Source organism: Bos grunniens, chromosome 17 (genome assembly GCF_055505025.1).
Source record: "Bos grunniens cultivar Pamir isolate PY7600 chromosome 17, Bosgru_T2T1.0, whole genome shotgun sequence".
Classification (NCBI taxonomy): Eukaryota; Metazoa; Chordata; class Mammalia; order Artiodactyla; family Bovidae; genus Bos; species Bos grunniens.
Window position 1 is genome coordinate 68,661,853 of NC_141181.1, and position 18,969 is coordinate 68,680,821.

Consider the following 18,969-nt stretch of genomic DNA (forward strand, 5'->3'; position numbering starts at 1 on the left):
GCTCTGTTTGGTAAAGGTCTTACAGATGCCACAAAGGTGACCTGTGCTTGAAGCAGTGCCTGTCACCCACGGGGGCTTCTGTGTAAACAGAATTCAGGTAACTGGGGATCCGGGTGATGTCCCGGGCGAGCATTTGTAAGTATGTCCCTGGTGGTGGTGGCAAGTTTTCTGCTCAGCCCTGTGTGTGTGTGTGGCAGGGGAGGGGGAATCCCAGGAGCCTACTTTTTAAAAATAGGGACCATAGGCTGGATGTAACCATCGACTTTACCTGCCAGGCCTTTTCCTACTTGGAAGACTGAGGCCCTCCAGCCCCTCTTTAAGGAAAAGGGACTTGTAGGAAAAAGGTTTAAGTGTCCAGCCTGGGAATGACCAAACCCTGAAGGTGGAGAGGGGGCCCTGCATCTAAAGTGAATCTCCTACCCATCCGTGCTTGTTTCCCCCCTGCCCCGGGGAAGGTAGTCACTGATTTGTAAAGCGCTCTGAGATCGTGTGGAAGGTGCAAAGTGGTGTTTATTTTTCAGACATCCAGCAGAGAACATCCTAATCCTGTGAGCTCTAGTTCCTATTTCTCCCTCTTGAGCTATTTCTTGGGTACAGCCTCCTCAACAGGCTCCTCGTGGTCTTCCGGCTGCTTCGTGCCCGGCAGCGGGTCCTTCTGAGCATCTTTGGGGACGGCAGCCTGTCTGCACAGAGCCCCCCAGAGCTTTTGTTTGATGGCCTTGCCCAGCTCCAGGCTGTACCTCTTGGGGGTCCCAGAAGGATTCCACAGCATGGGCTCTACCACAGAATGGTACAGAGCCCGGTAGCTCTCAGTGGGGAGGCCGTGGATGACTAATGCGTCCTCGGACAACTGCTGCCTCTTCCTGGTTTCGGGAAGCGAGGCTCGGCCCTTCCAGGACGCTGTCCCCATGTCCCGGGGTAGCGCTTGGGTGGCAGCCACATGTTCAGCATATCTGCTCTCAAGATCTTGGCAGACCGTCGCTTTTTTCTCCTTTGAACTCTCTTTACTCTAGCCAGGAAGAAAGCAGAGAAGTCAAAGCTAAAACTTGAGAAGGGAGCTCAGAATAATTATCTGGGATTTGTGTCCCCGAGTCTTGGTTACAGCCACAACCAACATTTGTCTAGCATGTTCTAGTTTACTGAATTCCTTCAGGGACGCCTCTGCGAGCGATTTGCCACAACACTGGAAGGTCAGCGGGAGACGGCTCTAAAGGCAAGGATCTGGGAATGGGTTTGCCCAAGGCCACGCAGCCATTGGGTGGGCCACGGCTGTCACCTACAGAGTGCCACACAGGACCCCAAGCATCTACTCAGCGCCAGCCTCGGCTCAAAAACTGTTTGCGTGTACTAACTCATTTCATTCTCTTGAAACCCTATGAAGGAAGGGCTGTCACTCCCCGTTTTATAGATGACAAAAGCCAATTACAGTCAGATTTGGGATCAGAACCCTGAGTGACTAGCTCCAGGAGGCATTCTTTTTTTAATTGGAATATAATTACCCCGCTTTCCTGGCGGCTCAGTAAAGAATCTGCCTGCAATGCAGGAGACCTGAGTTTGATCCCTGGGTCGGGAAGATCCCCTGCAGAAGGGAATGGCAACCCACTCCAGTATGCTTGCCTGGAGAATTCCAAGGACAGGGACCCTGGTGGGCTACAGTCCAAGGGGTCGCAAAGAGTCTGATATGAGTGAGTGACTAACACTTTCACTTTCTTCATAATTGCTTTACAATGTTGTATTGGTCTCTGCTGTACAATGAAGTCAATCAGATATATATGCACACATTCATCCCCTCCCTCTTGGACCTCCCTCCCACCTCATCCCCACCCCCGCTGCCATCCCACCCCTCTAGGTCATCACGGAGCACCAAGCTGAGCTCCCTGTGCTATGGAGCAGGTTCCCGCACAGTGGCCTCCTGAGCTCTGCTGGCCACCATGGAGTAACAGAGCTGGACTCCTGTCAGGCCTCTGGATGCCAAGCTCTCCATGTTCAGATTTATAGCTAGATCTGTGGCTCAGCTCTGGGGTTCAGGCGTGTGTCTCTGAGCCTTTCTCATCTTCATTTTCCCTTCACATCTAGTTCCTTTTGTCTCTGCTTCTGAAAACCACTTTGTCCTCCTCTCGAGCTGGGCAGAGGACACATAGGCATGACCCCGGATCTTGTATTCTCTCTGCTATATCACCCCCCCACCCCCATCCTAACTCCCCCCGACCCCCGCATGCCATCTTTAACTTCAGGATTTCCTCTTCTTCATGGGAATCCCTAGCTCACCTTTCCCTCTTCCCACTCTGTCACATTTCCTCCACCACCGGCCCTCTCCTACCTCGACACCTCCTGCAGGCTTCCTGCGCCTGAGCGAGCCTGGCCGCTGCCCTGCTGGCTGCTTGCTCTTGCAACTGATGGAGTTTCTTGTTCTGCCCTGCTGGGTGGTTTTCATTGTTGCATCGTCCCTGGGCTTTAATCTCTTGGAGGGTTTTGCGTCTCCAAACTTGCGTGGCACTGGGCAGCATTTCTCCTTCAGCTGTCGCCTGAGCACCAGTTTCACCAGGGAGAAGGAACTGGCAATTACTGGCTCCTTTACAACTTCCCAAGAAGAGGTGGGACCTGGTGTGGGGGCAGTGGTGTTCGGCTCAGCACACGTTCTGGTTGTCCAGATGTTGGTGAGAGCTGGCGAGTCCACATAGCAGTCCTGGAGCCTGGTGTTCAGTAAGATAGACTGCCGGAGTCCATAGGCAGGGATGCTGGGGTCTCGTCTCACATAGATTGGATGCTAGAATCATAAGGGGGAAAGAGGAATAAAAAAGACCAATTCTCAAGCTGAGACTAGAAGGTCTATTTTGGAGGTAAAGTACTAACATCTTTTTAAAGACCATTCCTTCCCCAAAAACTCTTAGAAACCTTTCTACATATCCTCTCTCCTGCTCACCAAAGCCTTTTGTACCAAGTAGGAAAGCAATAGTAATTTCACAACGTCACAGTGATGGTCAGTTTCTCAAACATAGCATGCTTGCACTGGAAGTGGAGGGAGGGTTGGGGAGCATTTATAAGGAATTAAAAGCAATTTCTGTCTCCTGGAAAGCTAAGGGAAACCACAGTGGGAGAGGAATGGGAGACAGGATCACTTGAGCTGCCTATAGAGCTGTAGCCAGTTCTCAACTCTGCTGCAACCCAGAAATGACAGCAGGTAAAAATCCCGCCAAGTTCTGAAATCGCTTCTAACCAGACTGCCATGAGCCAAGAAAAGCTGCTAAGCAGGGAAATATACTCTGGGGTCTATAAAGGCAAAAGCACAATGTAAATGATGCTGGCCTCCATTCCCCAGGACCAGCCAAGAACAAGAGAACAATTTGGAGAGATTAGAATCACACACTTAAAAGAGACCTGGCTTTCTAAGAAATGTCATCTATAATAAAATAAAATCACCTTACCATATTTCAGTTGCCTTAAACTTTATTTTAGCTAGCTTAGTAGGGGGAAGAAATGTGTATTTTCTTTTCCCTTTTTCTCTCTTGTTTTTTGTTTTGTTTTGCTTTGTTTTAATATTTCTATCACCTGTCTTTCTCTGCCTCAGTCATGCATGGGCAAACTTGCTGTTTGTTTAGATTTTGGCTCTCATACAGGCAGTTTTCAACCATTATCTCTAGTATTTGTGATGTCACTTTGGTTTGTGATGTGGGTGTGGGTGGGTGTTACATCATCAGATTTTTATAGTTGATTTATGTTGGAAGAAGTTCTATTTTCTTGTGCTTACAGCCTCAGGAACTTCTCTAGCCCTCTTCTCCCCCAAAATGGCTCGGGTGAATTTTGAAGGTCCTGACATTCTTAAGAAGCACCCTCTGCACGCAGCATACTCAAATATGCAGACCAGGTTTGTGGGTACAGGTAGAGAGATGTATCTTTACCTGTGCACAAGGGCCCTTCTCCGTGCACATAAAGAAGGTACTGTTACGTTCTCAGAACGGCTGCCAAGGTTAGGGACCAGAAATGAAAGAACACGTTCCTGCAGCCCTGGGCACCTACCTCTGCCCGCGTGTCTCTCCCGGGGAGACTACATGGTTTCTGGAATGTGGTTTTATTTTACATCCCATGGCAAATGCAGTAATTAGAGCTGTTAGCAGTGTCAAGGGCTTGAAACAAGAACAAAGACGCCTCTTCCTGGGAACTCTTGGGAAATGCTGAGCTCCTTATCAGGTGCTTGCCCCGTTGGGGGTTTTGACATTTCATGTGCAGAATGCCAAAGGAGGCTCCCTCCCCAGGGGGAGGAGGAGAGCGAAATGATGGAAAAACAGAGCATGAGTCTGGCAGGAGTTCCTGGAATCACATGTGTTGCCTGTTTGATTTTTGTTTGTTTGTTTGTTTTTGTTTTTGTCCCCAGAGTGAATCAAAGTTGCAGGCAGACTGCACCGCAGGCCGCCATGGAACCACCTCCAGGCCGCCAGCATCTGGACCCACAGAGGCTCAGGAGGACAATGGGGCCCATTCAGTGGCGGAGCCTCGGCCTCACCTCCTGAGAGGTGGGTCAGTTTTAGAGCAGGGCATCAGAAAGGGTTTGTCTCTGGGAAGGGTTTGTGAACGTCTGGAGGTTGGTCAGGCAGGCATCCTTTCAAAGTTGGTGAGCCCAGGAGAAGTGCGACCTGGCTCTGGGGCTACGGTCTGCCTTTATTCCGCATTGTGGGACGAGGAAGGCAAGACACAGGAAACCGCGTCTGTTTCCCTTCGCTCCTTTCCCGTCTTGAGGTTGACTTTTCCTCACCACCTCGTTCCAAACACTCAAATGTATTTACTTTTCTGGGCCTTTGACTCAATCACTGAGCAACACTGCTCTGCCTCTCAGAGCACTCAGAATCTCTTTCTAGCACAGAGCTCTTCACACTGATGGCAGCTGATACATACTCTTCAAGCTCTGTTAAATTCTGTCTTCTTCAGTTGACACTGCCCCAAAAGTAATCCTCATGTTGTTTACCAATAATTCAGAGTAATTTGACGTGTGCTATAGAACTAAAAAGCCTCTTGATGAAAGTGAAAGAGGAGAGTGAAAAAGTTGGCTTAAAGCTCAACATTCAGAAAACTAAGATCATGGCATCTGGTCCCATCACTTCATGGGAAATAAATGAGGAAACAGTGGAAACAGTGTCAGACTTTATTTTGGGGGGCTCCAAAATCACTGCAGATGGTGACTGCAGCCATGAAATTAAAAGACACTTACTCCTTGGAAGGAAACTTATGACCAACCTAGATAGCATATTCAAAAGCAGAGACATTACTTTGCCAACAAAGGTCCATCTAGTCAAGACTATGGTTTTTCCAGTGGTCATGTATGGATGTGAGAGTTGGACTGTGAAGAAAGCTGAGTGCTGAAAAATTGATGCTTTTGAACTGTAGTGTTGGAGAAGACTCTTGAGAGTCCCTTGGACTGCAAGGAGATCCAACCAGTCCATCCTAAAGGAGACCAGTCCTAGGTGTTCATTGGAAGGACTGATGCTAAAGCTGAAACTCCAATACTTTGGCTACCTCATGTGAAGAGTTGACTCATTGGAAAAGACTCTGATGCTGGGAGGGATTGGGGGTAGGAGGAGAAGGGGACCACAGAGGATGAGATGGCTGGATGGCATCACTGACTTGACGGACATGAGTTTGAGTGAACTCATGAGTTGGTGATGGACAGGGAAGCCTGGTGTGCTGCAATTCATGGGGTCGCAAAGAGTCAGACACGACTGAGCAACTGAACTGAACTGATTGCTCCTATTTCTGTAAAACCTGTTTTGATTGAATGCTCACTGTAGTCCAAAGCATGGTTCTAGACTCTTTACCAACATCATCTCACAAAATGGTACCAACGGTCTTCTTTAAAAACAAACAAACTTATTTATTTGGCTGCCCACAGCCTTCATTGCTGCAAACGGGATCTTCAGTCTGCATTGTGCCACATGCAATCTTCAGCTGCGGCGTGTTGGATCTAGTCCTCTGACCAGGGATTGAACCCAGGCCCCCTGCATTGGGAGTGCGGGGTCTTAGCCACTGGACCACCAGGGAAGTTTCTCCCCCTGGTTTTAGAAGTTGTCTCGAATGTCCCCTGCTGTGTTAGGTGCACAGGGAAGTGGGTATATGAGGATACATTAAACAAAGTAGTCTTTAACAGAGGTTGTTCCATTGAAGGTTGTTCAGAAGTATGAAATCAGGATGGAAAGACTGCATTTGTTCCAGGGTCCTGAAACCATGGCAAAAGTTTCCATCATTGGTGCCAACCCTTGGTCCAGAGAACTTGGGGTTGAGGCCATAGGGCTTCCGTGTTGCAGAAAGATGTCCCTCAGTTTGATTGGCCAATGAACCTTTTTTACTGTGCTGAGCTAAGTCTAAATAACTCTTACTTTCCACCCATCCTTTAGAGTTCGTCTTCCTGACATATCTAAATCACCACTTCTATTTGCAAACACATCTGCCCTTCTCTGAGGTTTAGCCAGGCTCTCCTCACTGTATTTTTAGCTCTATTAATCTTTCTTCTTTCTTTTTCTCCTTTACTACCCTCTTCTTCTCTGTAGTTTTTCTTAGCTCCTATTCTCTTTCTGGAGGGTTGGTGAATAAAGAGGAAATTGAGCCAATTCATATGAATTCTCCTCTTCCTCCTTCATGCCCCATCCTCAAATTCTAATGGAATTTAGTTGTTTTTAATTTCCACAGAAGATGTTTTTAACACCCAAGCAAGTAAACTTCCACACCCATAGGGGAACACATCGAAGTTCATGATACAGAAGTTTTAGGAAAGAAGAGAGAAACTCTGGATGAGAGAATTTGTAGATTCCTGAGCCGTGATGCAAACTCAGAGGACCAGTGATTTAGACCACATGTGCCGTACACACACCTCTCATGGCCAAGTATGTGATATGAGGGTGTCCTGCCTACCCTGCTAACCCCTTCTGACCTGGCTCTGGGTTCTCAGACGTGGCCACCAGATGCCCCACAGACATCTCTAACTCATTATGTTCAAAACCAAATTCTTCTTCTCGCTTCACCTCTGTCAGAAAAGACAAACTACTGCGTCTCTTCTCCATCACTAGTTGCCTGACTCAGAAGCTAGGAGACAGGGTCAGTAACAGTATTGTGCTGAGATGAGTCTGAGACTAAAGGAAAATCAGGAATCGAGATCCTGATTTTATTTAAAAATTTAAGATTCTGTTCATGAGTTTTTTGGGCATTCATTTAGAGTTTTTAAAAATATTGCATTTAAATGTAATCCACTGGGACTTCCCTGGCAGTCTACTGGTTAAGACTGTGCTTTCAATGTAGGGGATACAGGTTCAATCCCTGATTGGGGAAACTAAGATCCCACACGCAACACGGCACAGCCAAGAAATTTTTTTTTTTAATTTAAAAAGTACATAAAAACACAGTCCAGGGCTTCCCTGGTGGCTTAGTGGTAAAGAATCGCCTGCCAATGCAGGAGACAAGTGTTCACTCACTGATCCAGGAAGATCCCACATGCCTAGGAGCAATAAAGCCTGTGCGCTGCAACTACTGAGTCCTTGCTCTAGAGCCTGGGAACCGCAACAACTGAAGCCCATGAGCCCTAGAGCCTGTTCTCCACAAGAAGAGAAGCCTCAGCAGTGAGCAGCCCACACACTGCAATTAGAGAGTGGCCCCAGTCTCCACAACTAGAGAAAAGTCTCTGCAGCAACAAAGACCCAGCAAGGCCAAAGATAAAATAATTTTCAAAAACACAGTCCATTAAATATATTTAATATATTTTAAACTTGATTAAATATTTATTTTAATTACTGAGTTTGGAGCTGAATCGCTTCAGTTGTGTCTGACTGTTTGCAACCCTGTAGATCGTAGCCCTGGAGAAGGCAATGGCACCCCACTCCAGTACTCTTGCCTGGAAAATCCCATGGACGGAGGAGCCTGGTAGGCTGCAGTCCATGGGGTAGCTAGGAGTCAGACACGACTGAGCAACTTCACTTTCACTTTTCACTTTCATGCATTGGAGAAGGAAATGGCAACCCACTCCAGTGTTCTTGCCTGGAGAATCCCAGGGACGGGGGAGCCTGGTGGGCTGCCGTCTATGGGGTCGCACAGAGTTGGACACAAATGAAGCGGCTTAGCAGCAGCAGCAGCAGCAGCACCAGATCATAGCCCACCAGGCTCCTCTGTCCATGGGATTCTCCAGGCAAGAATACTGGAGTGGATTGCCATGCCCTTCTCCAGGGGATCTTCCTGACCCAGGGATTGAACCCGCATCTCTTATGTCTCCTGCACTGGCAGCCAGGTTCTTCACCACTAGCACCACCTGGGTTTGGGGGCCCTTGTGCTTAAAGCCAATGCCTCACTCACCTCACCCTAATCCCAGCCCTGGACCACGCAGGGAGCACTGGTTGCTAGAAGCCACAAAGCCAAGAAGGCAGTTCACCACAGTGGGTGATGAGGTGTGTGGTCTTGAAGTCCCACTGGGGTCAAAGCCCAGCTCCGCACTAGGGGATCTTTGGGCAAGCCATTAACCATCTGTGTATGAGGGGGCTGGTAAGGGTGCCTCCCTTGTAGGGTGACTGTCATACATGCAATATGATGACAAACCCTGTACCCTGCTGAGAGCTCAGTAAAATCCTCAGTGAACGCCTGCTATTCTTGTTATTATAACCAGACTTCTCATCTCATGCTCTCTCCACAGCATGACTGCCCTTTGAGCAGAAATCATCCCAGCTGGAGTTTCAAAGATACCAGGATCCCCCAAACTCCACCAGCTGAGATCACTCAGATTTTTCCTGCTGCCCTCAGGAGGAATCCAAGGGCCTGACTGCAGAGCCAGCAGACAGACACCAGCCTCTTCCTGGAGGCCCAGGGGCTACGATCAATGTCCTCACTCTTTCCATGAAATAAAGCTGCTTAAGGACTGAGGCATGTGAAGCACTGAAATGAATATCTCAGGCAGCTCCTTGCCAGGGCCCGGACCACATAATTGAGCAAAGACCTTGAGCCCTTACGTGACCTGACCTAGACCTGCTTGGCTGTATTTTTAGTCTCTGTGTGCTGTTTCCATCACCTGTGCTGGGCTTTACGCTGGAAAAGAAGGGAGGGAGGCCTGGGGACAGCTAGAGAGATGTTTCTCATGGCAGCCAGTGGGGGCAGGGGCTTGCACATTATTTCTCAGTTCTGTTGTACAAGCCAGCTTTCTGGGGCTTGCAACATTCCAGGGCTGTGTGCAGTTGATGACACAGGCCTTCAAGCTTAGGAGGACCCCAGGTTTGGTTTAATGTTCTATTGTTGCTGTCTGGAAATTCTTCATTTTGAAGAAAGGGACCCCACATTTTCATCTCTCACTGTAGCCCATTCTGGTTACACAAGGCCAAGAGAGCAGACTAGCACATCCAGTCAGCAGGGGTGCCTTTCTGCAGGACAGTAAGACAGATGGGAACTACTACCATGAGGCATAAATCCCCAGATTTGGCCAAATAAACCTGATTTTGAAACCCCTGTCTGCCCTTCTTATTTCCTCTTCTGAAACTAGGATGAGATGTGAAAGGACCTCATAAACTATAGAGAGCTGTGTTCTGCTTTGCTAAAACCATCCCCTAGCGGACTGTTTAAAACATGCCACAGAGCATCCTCTGTCAATATCATCATTTTCTTGTCTTTGTCCTACTTGGTGATCTCCGAAAATCACATTATTTTCTTGTTGGTTCTCTCCCAGCCTCTCCCCTCTGTATGAGTGTCGGTTCAGACTGTAAGTTCTTATCTTGGTGCTTTTGACAGACTCCTCACTTAGCATTTGTTGAAGGAAGGAAGGATCCCCTTTCCTAAGTACTCACTTTGTGCTGATCATTCTACCTGAATCTCCCCCATTTTGTTCTCCTTCAAGCGGCTCCTGCTTGGGAGGGTGCACGTTGAGAGGTGAAGGATTCCCAGGTTGTGTTACAGGAGGCAATTTTTGAGGTGGGGAAGGACCGGAAATGGTGCAGAAGACAGAGGGTAAGTTAAGTGCAAGACACCAGGTGGGACGTGGAGGGAGTGTCTCCGGGAACCTGGGAGAGGGGCGGCCCCCTGCTCCAAGGAGCCCAGAGGAGTCTCCACCTCGGGAATGACACAGGGAAAACAATGACTGAACAAGATGACTCTTGTCAGGGCGCTGGGTCGTGTGGGTGGAGAAGGAGGGAGCCCAGAGGCCTCGTGGGAGGTAGGTGCGCCTTTGGGGCGCCTCTGGAAGCAGCTGGGACGGGGTGGGAGGAATGGTTGGGGGCGAAGTGGCAGGCGAGGGGACGGCCCCCGGGGGGTCAGGGGGCGCAGGGGACGGTGTCCCTAAGGCCCGCCGGGGAGGCTGAGGGCCGGGGAGAGCCCAGCTCCGCTCAGGGCGCTGCGAGTCTGCATGAGAGGGCGGAGGTTTCCGCCGCCGCGCCGGGCGCAGGCCCGCACTTGCGAGTCTGGTACCAGGGACTTAAAAACTCCCGGCGCATCGCCCGGACCTGCCCTGCGGGGCGTTGCCGCGGCGCTTTCGGCGGGAGCCGGAGGAAAATTTCTGCCTAGGGAAGTGCGGGGTAGGAGAAGGGCCTACCACAGACCCTGGGGCGGGCAGGGAAGACCTTGCCGGAGAGTGAGGAGCAATGGGCCGGCCACACGGGGGCCGAGAGCCGCCACGCGCTCTTTGCGCCCGGGATCCAAGTGTCTGAGAAAGCACCGTCGCCCCACCCACTTCTGGGTCGGGAGCTTCACTTGTTTCTATGGAATCTAACCTAATTTTGTGAGGGCCTTTTATTATTTCTATTTTGCAGATGACTAAGAGCAGGGAACTTACCCTAGTTGACAAAAGATGTGTTTTAGGATTCGGAACCAGGGCTCAGTATGCTGCCTCTTTTGTGCCTGCAAGAATCGGCATGGTGAAAGGAACTCAGCATTTTCTAGGCTCCTACTATGTGTGTGTAAAAGTTTCCACGCATTTTCTCGTTAGTACCACCGCTTTGGGAGTAATTGTTATCAACGCCCCCGTTTAACCGATGAAGAAGTTGAAATAAGACAGCTATTTTTCCTTTCCCGGGTGGCTCAGCTGGTAAAGAATCCGCCTGCAATGCGGGAGACCTGGGTTCGATCCCTTGCGTTGGGAAGATCCCCTGGAGAAGGGAACGGCTACCCACTTCCAGTATTCTGGCCTGGAGAGTTCCATGGACTGTATAGTCTATGGGGTTGCAAAGAGTCGGACACGACTGAGCGACTTTCACTCTCAAGATCTTACAGGTGATCAAGTGGGATATGAATCCGGTCAGGCTGACTCCAGAGCACCCTTTTTAAAACCGCTGCGATGAGCCAAGCAGAGAAAATTGGTTTGCAAAGTGCTGTTTTGATTTTTACGGCTGCGGTTGAGCCCGCGTGTGGGTCGCGACCCGAGTGAGGGTGGAGCAGGGGTCATTGGGCGCCCGGCCCGGTCCAGCCGGGTCAAACCTCCACTCGGGGACTCGGAGGCGGTGCCCCAAGCCCCGCCCCTTACCTGTAGGTCCCGCCCCTCGAATCTTCCAAGTGAATGCTCCGCCGGTGGGCGGGGCCAGGTGCAGTCGGGGGGATGTGGGCGGGTCCTGGCGCGTGAGTGGCAGGCGCGGGCGGGCGCCGTCGGCTCCGCCCCTCGGGCCTCGCGGCTGAGCCGGGCGGTCCCGGGGCTGCCGGGGTGGTGGCGGCGCTGGGGAGGGCGGGCCGGGGCGGGGCGGCCGGGAGGCCGGGGCGGGGCCACGCTCAAGCCCAGCGTCCCGCTCCCATGGCCGCCCCCGGCTCCCTGCGCTGCCCCCTCTCCCCCGGGCCGCGCCCCGGGGCCCCGCACTGACGGCCCATGGCGCCGCCCGCCGCCCGCCTCGCCCTGCTCTCCGCCGCCGCGCTCACGCTGGCCGCCCGGCCCGCGCCCAGCCCCGGCCTTGGCCCCGGACCCGGTGAGTGAGCGAGCCCCCCGCCGCCGCCTGTCCCTCGCTGAGCCCGCCCGGGGAGCCAACTCCCTCGCCCCTGCTTGGTGGGGCTCCTTTTCCAGCCCTTCAGCGACGCCCCTCGGACTAGGCGGCCCTTCTCCTCAGGCCCCTCCGCGACGCCCCCGGCCGGCGCCCTCTCTGCCTCAGTACCTCAGACCCTTTCCTCAGGCTCCTCTGCGACGCCCCTCGGACGAGGCGGCCCTGCTCCTCAGGACCCGAGACGCCCCCGGCCGGCGCCCTCTCTGCCTCAGTGCCTCAGACCCTTCCTCAGGCTCCTCAGCGACGCCCCCGCCCCGGGCCGGGAGGTCTCCCCTCTCAGGACCCGAGACGCCCTCAGGCTCCTCAGCGACGCGCCCCCGGGCCGGGAGGTCTCCCCTCTCTGGACCTCGCACCCCCAGCCCAGTCCCCTGGGGCGACTCGCCCCGCTTGGGGACGCTGCCCCGCCCCCACCCCAAACCCCTCAGCGACACCCCGGGCCAGGACGCCCTCCGCCAGCCCCACAGCGACGCCCCCCGGCCCCTTTCCCTCCCACGTCCGCGGGCCCCGCGCCTCCCGGCTCCTCAACGGGTGCCGAGAGGCGACGAGAGCCGGCGCCTGGCCCCTCTGCCCGGGTCTGCGCCCTGCTAGCCCAGCTCTGTAATCTGCGCCTCGTGAGGAGTCGAGTTGACCTGCCTGCCCTGCTAGTAGAGGCGGATCTGGGTCCCGAGACGACCGGCTCTGCCCTGCCTGCACGTCCGCTTACCCCCTACCCCCGGGGCCCACTTTGAACTTCCCCGGGACTCAGGTGCAGGTCCAGCGTGGGGAGAGGAAGAAAGGAAGGGGGTGATGGCAAACGTCTCCCCTAGAGTTTAGTGTGCTCATCGTGCCAGTGCAACGCAGAGCCCCCGTTTCCCATGAGTATCTCCACACTTTAAACAGGGTCACCCGCTCCCCAGGCCAAGGTCAAGGCCAGGTTTTCCCCACATGGGGCCCTAGACCAGGATGGAAGCTGGAACTTGCTTAGCTTGCCCTCACACCCTTCCTTGCAGCAGAACTCTCCCAAGTTGAAGAGCAGGCAAGAGGGCGTTGTCTGGCCCAGGTACCTTCCTCAGCAGGTTGTTCAAGTGTGGGGAATTGGACGTGAGGGAAAGGGGTGGGAAAAGTGCATTACAGATTTGCCTGAGTGGGAAAACTCAAGCCTCTGGGCTCTCCACCCAAAGTCGCAGACTGTGATGTTGGAGAGACAGGATTTTGCTGCTGAAAGAAAACTCTGGGTTGCTTTGTTTACTTGCCAGCTTGGTTTCCTGATAAAGATCAAGTTTAATGTTGTCACTTACTGCCTGACTTTGGGCTGTGCCTCTCTGAGCCTCAGTTTCCTCATCTGTAAAGGAGGGATGATGGCAATTCCCTTGCTGGTTGTTGTGAAGATTAAAGGATATACTGCAGGTAACACACCCACACACAGCAGGCAGTCACTGAACACATTTAAGAATTCTTTTTATAGTGCTTCACAGTTTGCCAAGTGCTGGACACCTCCTTTGCGCTGGGAATGCTCTGAGCTTCCAATCTGATTAAACCCCGTAAAAGGCAAGGCTTGGCTTTAGAGAGAGAGGTAGAAGGGGGCTCTCCAAGTGCTGTAAAGCTTAGGCTCAGGAAGGGGTTTCTGAGTGATCAGTGGCCTCTTAAGGGGACATCCACAAAAACTTCTGCAAAAGTTTGATCACTTGTACTGTTTACCGTATGTGAGGAATGACGGAGGAACTTTCTGAGAGCCAGGATATGTCAACATAACTGTAACCTAGTAACCCCTTAGCTCCACTTTGCCATCTCTGTGGTCAGGATTTAATGTCCTCTATGGAGAGAGGTACGGGTGGAAATAAACTGGTTCCTCTCCTGGAAAGGGCAAAGTAATAGCTCTGAAAAGTGTTCAGGGAGCCTGCTGTGTGCTTATGCTTGTTGGAAGGTGGCACCCTCCTCAGGCACCTTTGCTTCAGTAGAAAGGGTCAAGTGCAGCAGCCCTTATGTCACGTGAACCTCAAACCTCGGTGTGCTTTTATTGCAGGGTCTGGGGTTTGTGTGTGCCTGCGTGCTTGCTTAGTCCTTAAGTCCTGCAACCCTATGGACTATAGCCCGCCAGGCTGCTCTGTCCATGGGATTTTCCAGACAAGAATACTGGAGTGGGTTGCCACTTCCTCCTCCAGGGGATCTTCCTGACCCAGGGATCAAACTCAAATCTCCTAAGTCTCCTGCCTTGGCAGGTGGATTCTTTACACTGAGCCACCTGGGAAGAGTGGGTCTGGGGTAGAGACAAATAAATAACCATTATGAAATGATTTGTGATAAGGCCCATCTTCCCAATTCAGTGAGCCTCATCAGCTTCTTTCCCTACCATCTTGATATAATACATCAGTGCCTTTGTGACTTTTCCTCTTTAGTTCCAGAGCAATTTAAGGGAGATAACACATGGTTTTTCTTCACCATCACATCCTGTCTAGAGCCTACCCACTAGTTTTTAAAAATCCATTCCAATAAAAAACATGTTTTACTCTGAAGATATGTCAGGTTTGCCATTTCATATTTTTGATACTGTAATTTTCTCTAAAATTTTGTGGATGGAAAAAATTATTTCAATACTTACATTCTGCATAATTTTGTAATATTTAAATTACTGGTGGTTTGCATTTTTGAATGCTGACTTTATGAAAACAGTTAGCTCATTCCCTATCAGTGATACTTCTAATTACAGTGTATAGCCAACCCCAAATGATCTCCCTTCTCTTCATCCTTTGAGATCCTCTCTCTTCCTTCATAACAGATAAGGAGGGATGTAGAGGTTAGTGGTGGAATCTAGACTCCCTCTTCAAGGAGAAAGGCAGCCAGGGCCATGGACTCTCTGACGTGGACTCCCATCTGGAATTTACTAACCTGCAGGGGACAGCCAAGAGGTAGGAAGAGAAGGCTGGGTGGACTTTAGCTCTGAGTTTTCCACTGAAGACAAATACCTTCAGTGTTTCACCTTCACCATCAGTGTTTCACCATATTTAGGGCCTGCTGGGTGTGCGTCAGCAGTGTCTCAACTCTGGTAACATTTGCCGTGAACATCGTTTTATAGTTGATACTCATTCTCCTCTAGCTCCTCATCTAGACTTTGTCCCATTAGACAGTAATGTGTCTTGCCCTAAAACCTGTGAGTTCAGTTAACAGTAAGAACTTCATAGTGTACAGAGCTTTGTCCCTTGTGGGGACTCCATTAGTGTTAATAGGATTACCTGCAAAAAACCTGCCTCCCAATGCCAGAGACACGAGTTCAATCCCTGGGTTGGGAAGATCCCCTGGAGGAGGAAATGGCACCTCACTGCAGTGTTCTTGCCTGGAGAATCCCATGGACAGAGGAGCTTGGTGGGCTACAGCCAGCCCATGGGGTGGCAAAGAATCGGACATGATTGAAGGGACTTAGCATGAACGAACAGAAGGGCTGAGAGGAGTGAGGGGGACCAACGTGCATGCCAGTTTCTTTTATGCTTTTAGTTTTAAGAGACAGGGAAATGGTCAGAACTGACCGGGCATCAAAGAACTCTCATCTTTTTGTGAAAACTTCTCACTCCTTGACAAAGCTATTTAAGTGTTTGAGATATGTAATGAGACCTTTTATAAATCTTACAGCAAAAAGAAGTTCAGTTTAAGCTCACTGCTAAGAAACAGCAACTCGGTACATTTAATAGAGATATTCTTGATATGCTTACTTATGATTTAGGTTATTTGGATCAAAGGCAATCAGTGATGAAGGTAAAATATATTGCTTTCAATTTCTTCACAGTGTACAGATTAGGGATTTGGTGTGATGGGCAATATATCATCTTTAGTGTAGAATTTTCAAGCCTATAATGCCATCTGAGGCCTAGATCAGGTGTCGGCAATCATTTTTTATAAAGGGCTAGACAGTAAATAATTGGGGTTTTGTGGGCAATGTACTGTCTGCTGCAATTACTCAACTCTGGCTTTGTAGGGCAAAAGAGGCCATAGACAAAATGTGAATGAATGAGAGTAGCTGTCTTCCAGTAAAACCCATATGGACACCCACATTCGAATTTCATGTAATTGTTACGTGTCACAAGTTTTAATTTTTTCAACCATTTAAAAGTTTAAAAAGCATATTTTAGCTCATAGGACATACAAAAACAGGCAATGGGCCAGAGTTGGCCTACAGGCTGTACTTGACCAAGTCCTGCTCTAGGTCCATGTGTATTGATTTTCTTTTCCCACTGTTCACTGGTCTGAAAAGGTGACAAGGAGGCAAATGATTTTGGTGAATGAATTTTTACCTTTTACTGGTAGCTGACTTTAAAAGACTTTTAAGAAATGGTCGAAAAGGTAAATTTTATGTATATTTTACCACGATTAAAAATAATGTGTCCGAGAGGGAAGTTTCATGCACATACATTTGGATCTTTACTAAGACTTAAAAAAAAAAAAAAAAAAGCTTTAAAAAGAAATTCAGTGTGGTTCAGTGTGCAGTACATAAAGAAAGTAGAGCCTGCCTCAGAACCAGCCCAGGGTTTGTTCAGCTATGCAGATGTTGCTTGGATCAAACTGTTGAGAGATCTGTTTCTCAGAGGAAAGCCCAGGCAGCAGGTGGCACCAGCCCTGAGATATTAAAAAAAAAAAAAAAAAGCCAGAAAAAAAAAAAGAGAAAACAAACTTCTATCATTTTCCTAAACAGTTGAGTTTTATTTCCATGGTTCTGTCGTCATTTTTATAGAGTGGCCTTTAGAAAAACAACAATGTGTTTAGCGTGGCTGATAATTTTAAAACATTTTTGAAAAAAACAAAATGAAACAAACATACCAAGTTGATTGTATTTGTACTGTGGAACAGTTAATGCAAAACACTTGGGAGAGGCCGGAAGTTTGGATCTGCAGCTTTTGTCTGGGTTTTTGCCTCCTGAATAAGGACAACAGGAGGAAGTTAATGTGTTCCTTAGCAAGCTACCTGTGCAGGTTTTGAGGTGAGGTCTCCTCAAGCCCCCTGTCGTCACCTGGCAGGTTAGTTGCTGGCTGACTCCTGGTGAATGGGTGAGAACTCTGACTGACATGCTCCCATGTTATTTTGATCTTGAGAATCCAGCTGGAACCCAGAAGCGTGAGTCTAGGAGAGGAGCCTGCCGTCACTCTGTATTTTTCCCCTTTCTCTGTTGTCTTCAGTGTCTTCCTCTCAAGATAGCAGTGCTTCTTCCCCAGACCTCACCTCTGGGACCTTATCCTGGATTCAGATTGAACAGAGAAAGCAAAGAAGCCCTTGTAGAAATGTCAGAAGGTTGTCCCTCTTCAAAAATGGCCACTCCACAGAAACCTGCCTTTTTCTTCTCTATGGAAATCTTCCCACTCCCCACCTGCCTTTAAACCACTTTCTAGGTAAACACCTCCCTCGCCTGGACTTGCACCAGTTTGAAGAGGAATGAGGTTGGGGACTAGGAAGAACTTTATAGACAAAAGATTTCGGGCCACCTCCTACACAAGGCTGCGTCTCCCTCCTACTTATAACAGTACCCTCTCGGAGCTGCCCCTTTGCTGGGCCCAGCTTCTAGTTTCTCTCACCACTGATTTAATCCCTGGCAAGTAGCCAGAGCATTAAACTTTTATTGTTCAATTTTCCACGAGGGCGGGGTCCCACTTCTAGTGGGCTGAGGAGGCTTCCAAACCAGAGTGTCACACCACATTAGCAACTTCAGACTTTGAGGGCTGGACTTCTTTCAGTTTGGTTAGATTCTTGGTTAGAACCAGAGCAGTGTACTCACACTCAAAGTTTGAAAGCTAGGAAATAATAAAAACAGCAGAGGCAACTTTTAAAGATGATTCAGAACAGTTGTAGAGTTGACTTATAGGACTGACTCTCCCCAGTTTCTTGATATCTTCCAAACGTTAAGTGGCTGTCCATGTTCTTTGGTGTCCTGACATTGGATGAAAACATGGCGGCCAAGTAGTTCTATTCTAGAACAGTAGGGATTGTTAACCAGTATCATCACAGTATATAAATTACTTGCTGCTGTTCAATCTATAAAAATTCATCTTCAAAGAAAATTATTGGACTGGTAAAAATATTTTTAATAATGACCACAGAAGCCATATTTGTTTTTCTTTGATGTTCTTCCGAAGACGACTTCTGGTTTTAATCAGATTGTTCCCACATAAAATACAGTGGAAATCTACAGTAATAAAATCCCTATTCCTGTGTCTATGGGGAAATAAACAGGATGGGGACTGTCCTTTTAAGGGGCTTTCCCCTTCCTTTTCCCCAGACTCAAAGCCTCTATTACTGGTGGGTGTTTTGGCATCAGTTAAGGGCCTTCAATCCTTCCCTCCCTCCATGTTTTGCTCTTTCATTAAAGTGTTTCTGTTGTCTAATTATATCCTTTCAATCAAATTAGAGACTGCAGCATCTGGTGAGGGCCATAACTGCTGCCATCTGCACCTCGTATATACAGGCCTTTTCAGCTGAGAATCACTCAGCTTCCAAATGGCAGGAAGAGATTTGGAAAAAGTTTAGTTGGAAGGGAGGTTAACTTAAAAGGAACGTCTTCAAAGGCTGGGTGCGTCTCCCTGCTTTGTGATGTGTGCACTGCCTTGCAGAACTTCATCGGCTTGGCTCATCGAAGATTCTCCTCCAGTGCTTCTGGCCAATGAAGGGTTTCTGATTGTCTTAGCTGAAATAACTAGTCCTCTCATCCTTCTTACGGGCCTGAGGGGGCCCCCGGGCTGAGCTGAAAATTTCTCCCTTGAGAAGAATCTTTTGTTCTGTGACCACTGGTTAATGAGTATGACACTCTCTGTTTATTTGACCATTTCTTCTAATTCAGTGGTTTCAACTAGAGGAGATTTGTGCCCCCGAGGGACATTTGACAATATCTGGAGACATTTTTGCGGTGGGGAGGGGGGCACTACTGGCATCTAGCAGGTAGAGGCCAGGGATGCTGCTGACAGTCCTGGAACGCACAGGACAGCGCCCCTCTACAGGATTATCCAACCCGAAATGTCAGTCATGCCGAGATTGAGAAACCTGTCCTGAT

The 18,969-nt window shown here is 49.6% G+C and overlaps 2 protein-coding genes and 1 long non-coding RNA gene across 5 annotated transcripts in view; 2 read left to right on the forward strand and 1 right to left on the reverse strand.

Moving 5' to 3' along the window:
- Positions 1-492: 492 nt before the first annotated feature.
- On the reverse strand, positions 493-12,441 carry C17H22orf31 (chromosome 17 C22orf31 homolog). The gene is made up of 3 exons (XM_086348595.1): positions 12,078-12,441; positions 2,321-2,767; positions 493-1,009 (listed from the first exon to the last, which is right to left on the reverse strand). Exons 2-3 carry the CDS (start codon positions 2,432-2,434, stop codon positions 581-583), a joined length of 543 nt encoding a protein of 180 aa, XP_086204721.1. The 5' UTR covers positions 2,435-2,767; positions 12,078-12,441; the 3' UTR covers positions 493-580.
- On the forward strand, positions 3,695-8,885 carry LOC147355718 (uncharacterized). The gene is made up of 2 exons (XR_015144740.1): positions 3,695-4,511; positions 8,660-8,885. It is a non-coding gene; the product is annotated as an uncharacterized LOC147355718 (long non-coding RNA).
- KREMEN1 (kringle containing transmembrane protein 1) overlaps positions 10,069-18,969 on the forward strand; it is a 56,083-nt gene continuing 47,182 nt past the window's right edge. The window contains exon 1 of one of the 3 annotated variants that reach the window (XM_086348562.1): positions 10,069-10,162. In XM_086348562.1, the coding sequence (XP_086204688.1) occupies positions 10,084-10,162 (79 nt within the window). In that variant the 5' untranslated portion in view covers positions 10,069-10,083. Of the gene's footprint in view, positions 10,163-11,616; positions 11,895-18,969 lie in introns of those variants that run through there. The other 2 variants (XM_086348564.1, XM_086348561.1) reach the window with 2 other exon arrangements.

What these genes read in the sequence shown, in the direction of transcription:
- C17H22orf31 (XM_086348595.1), bottom strand. Translation starts at nt 2,434, where the DNA reads ATGAAAACCACCCAGCAGGGCAGAACAAGAAACTCCATCAGTTGCAAG. An exon ending in AGCCTGCAGGAGGTGTCGAG is followed by an intron (nt 1,010 to 2,320) that starts GTAGGAGAGGGC and finishes CTTCCTGGCTAG; the next exon opens with AGTAAAGAGAGTTCAAAGGA.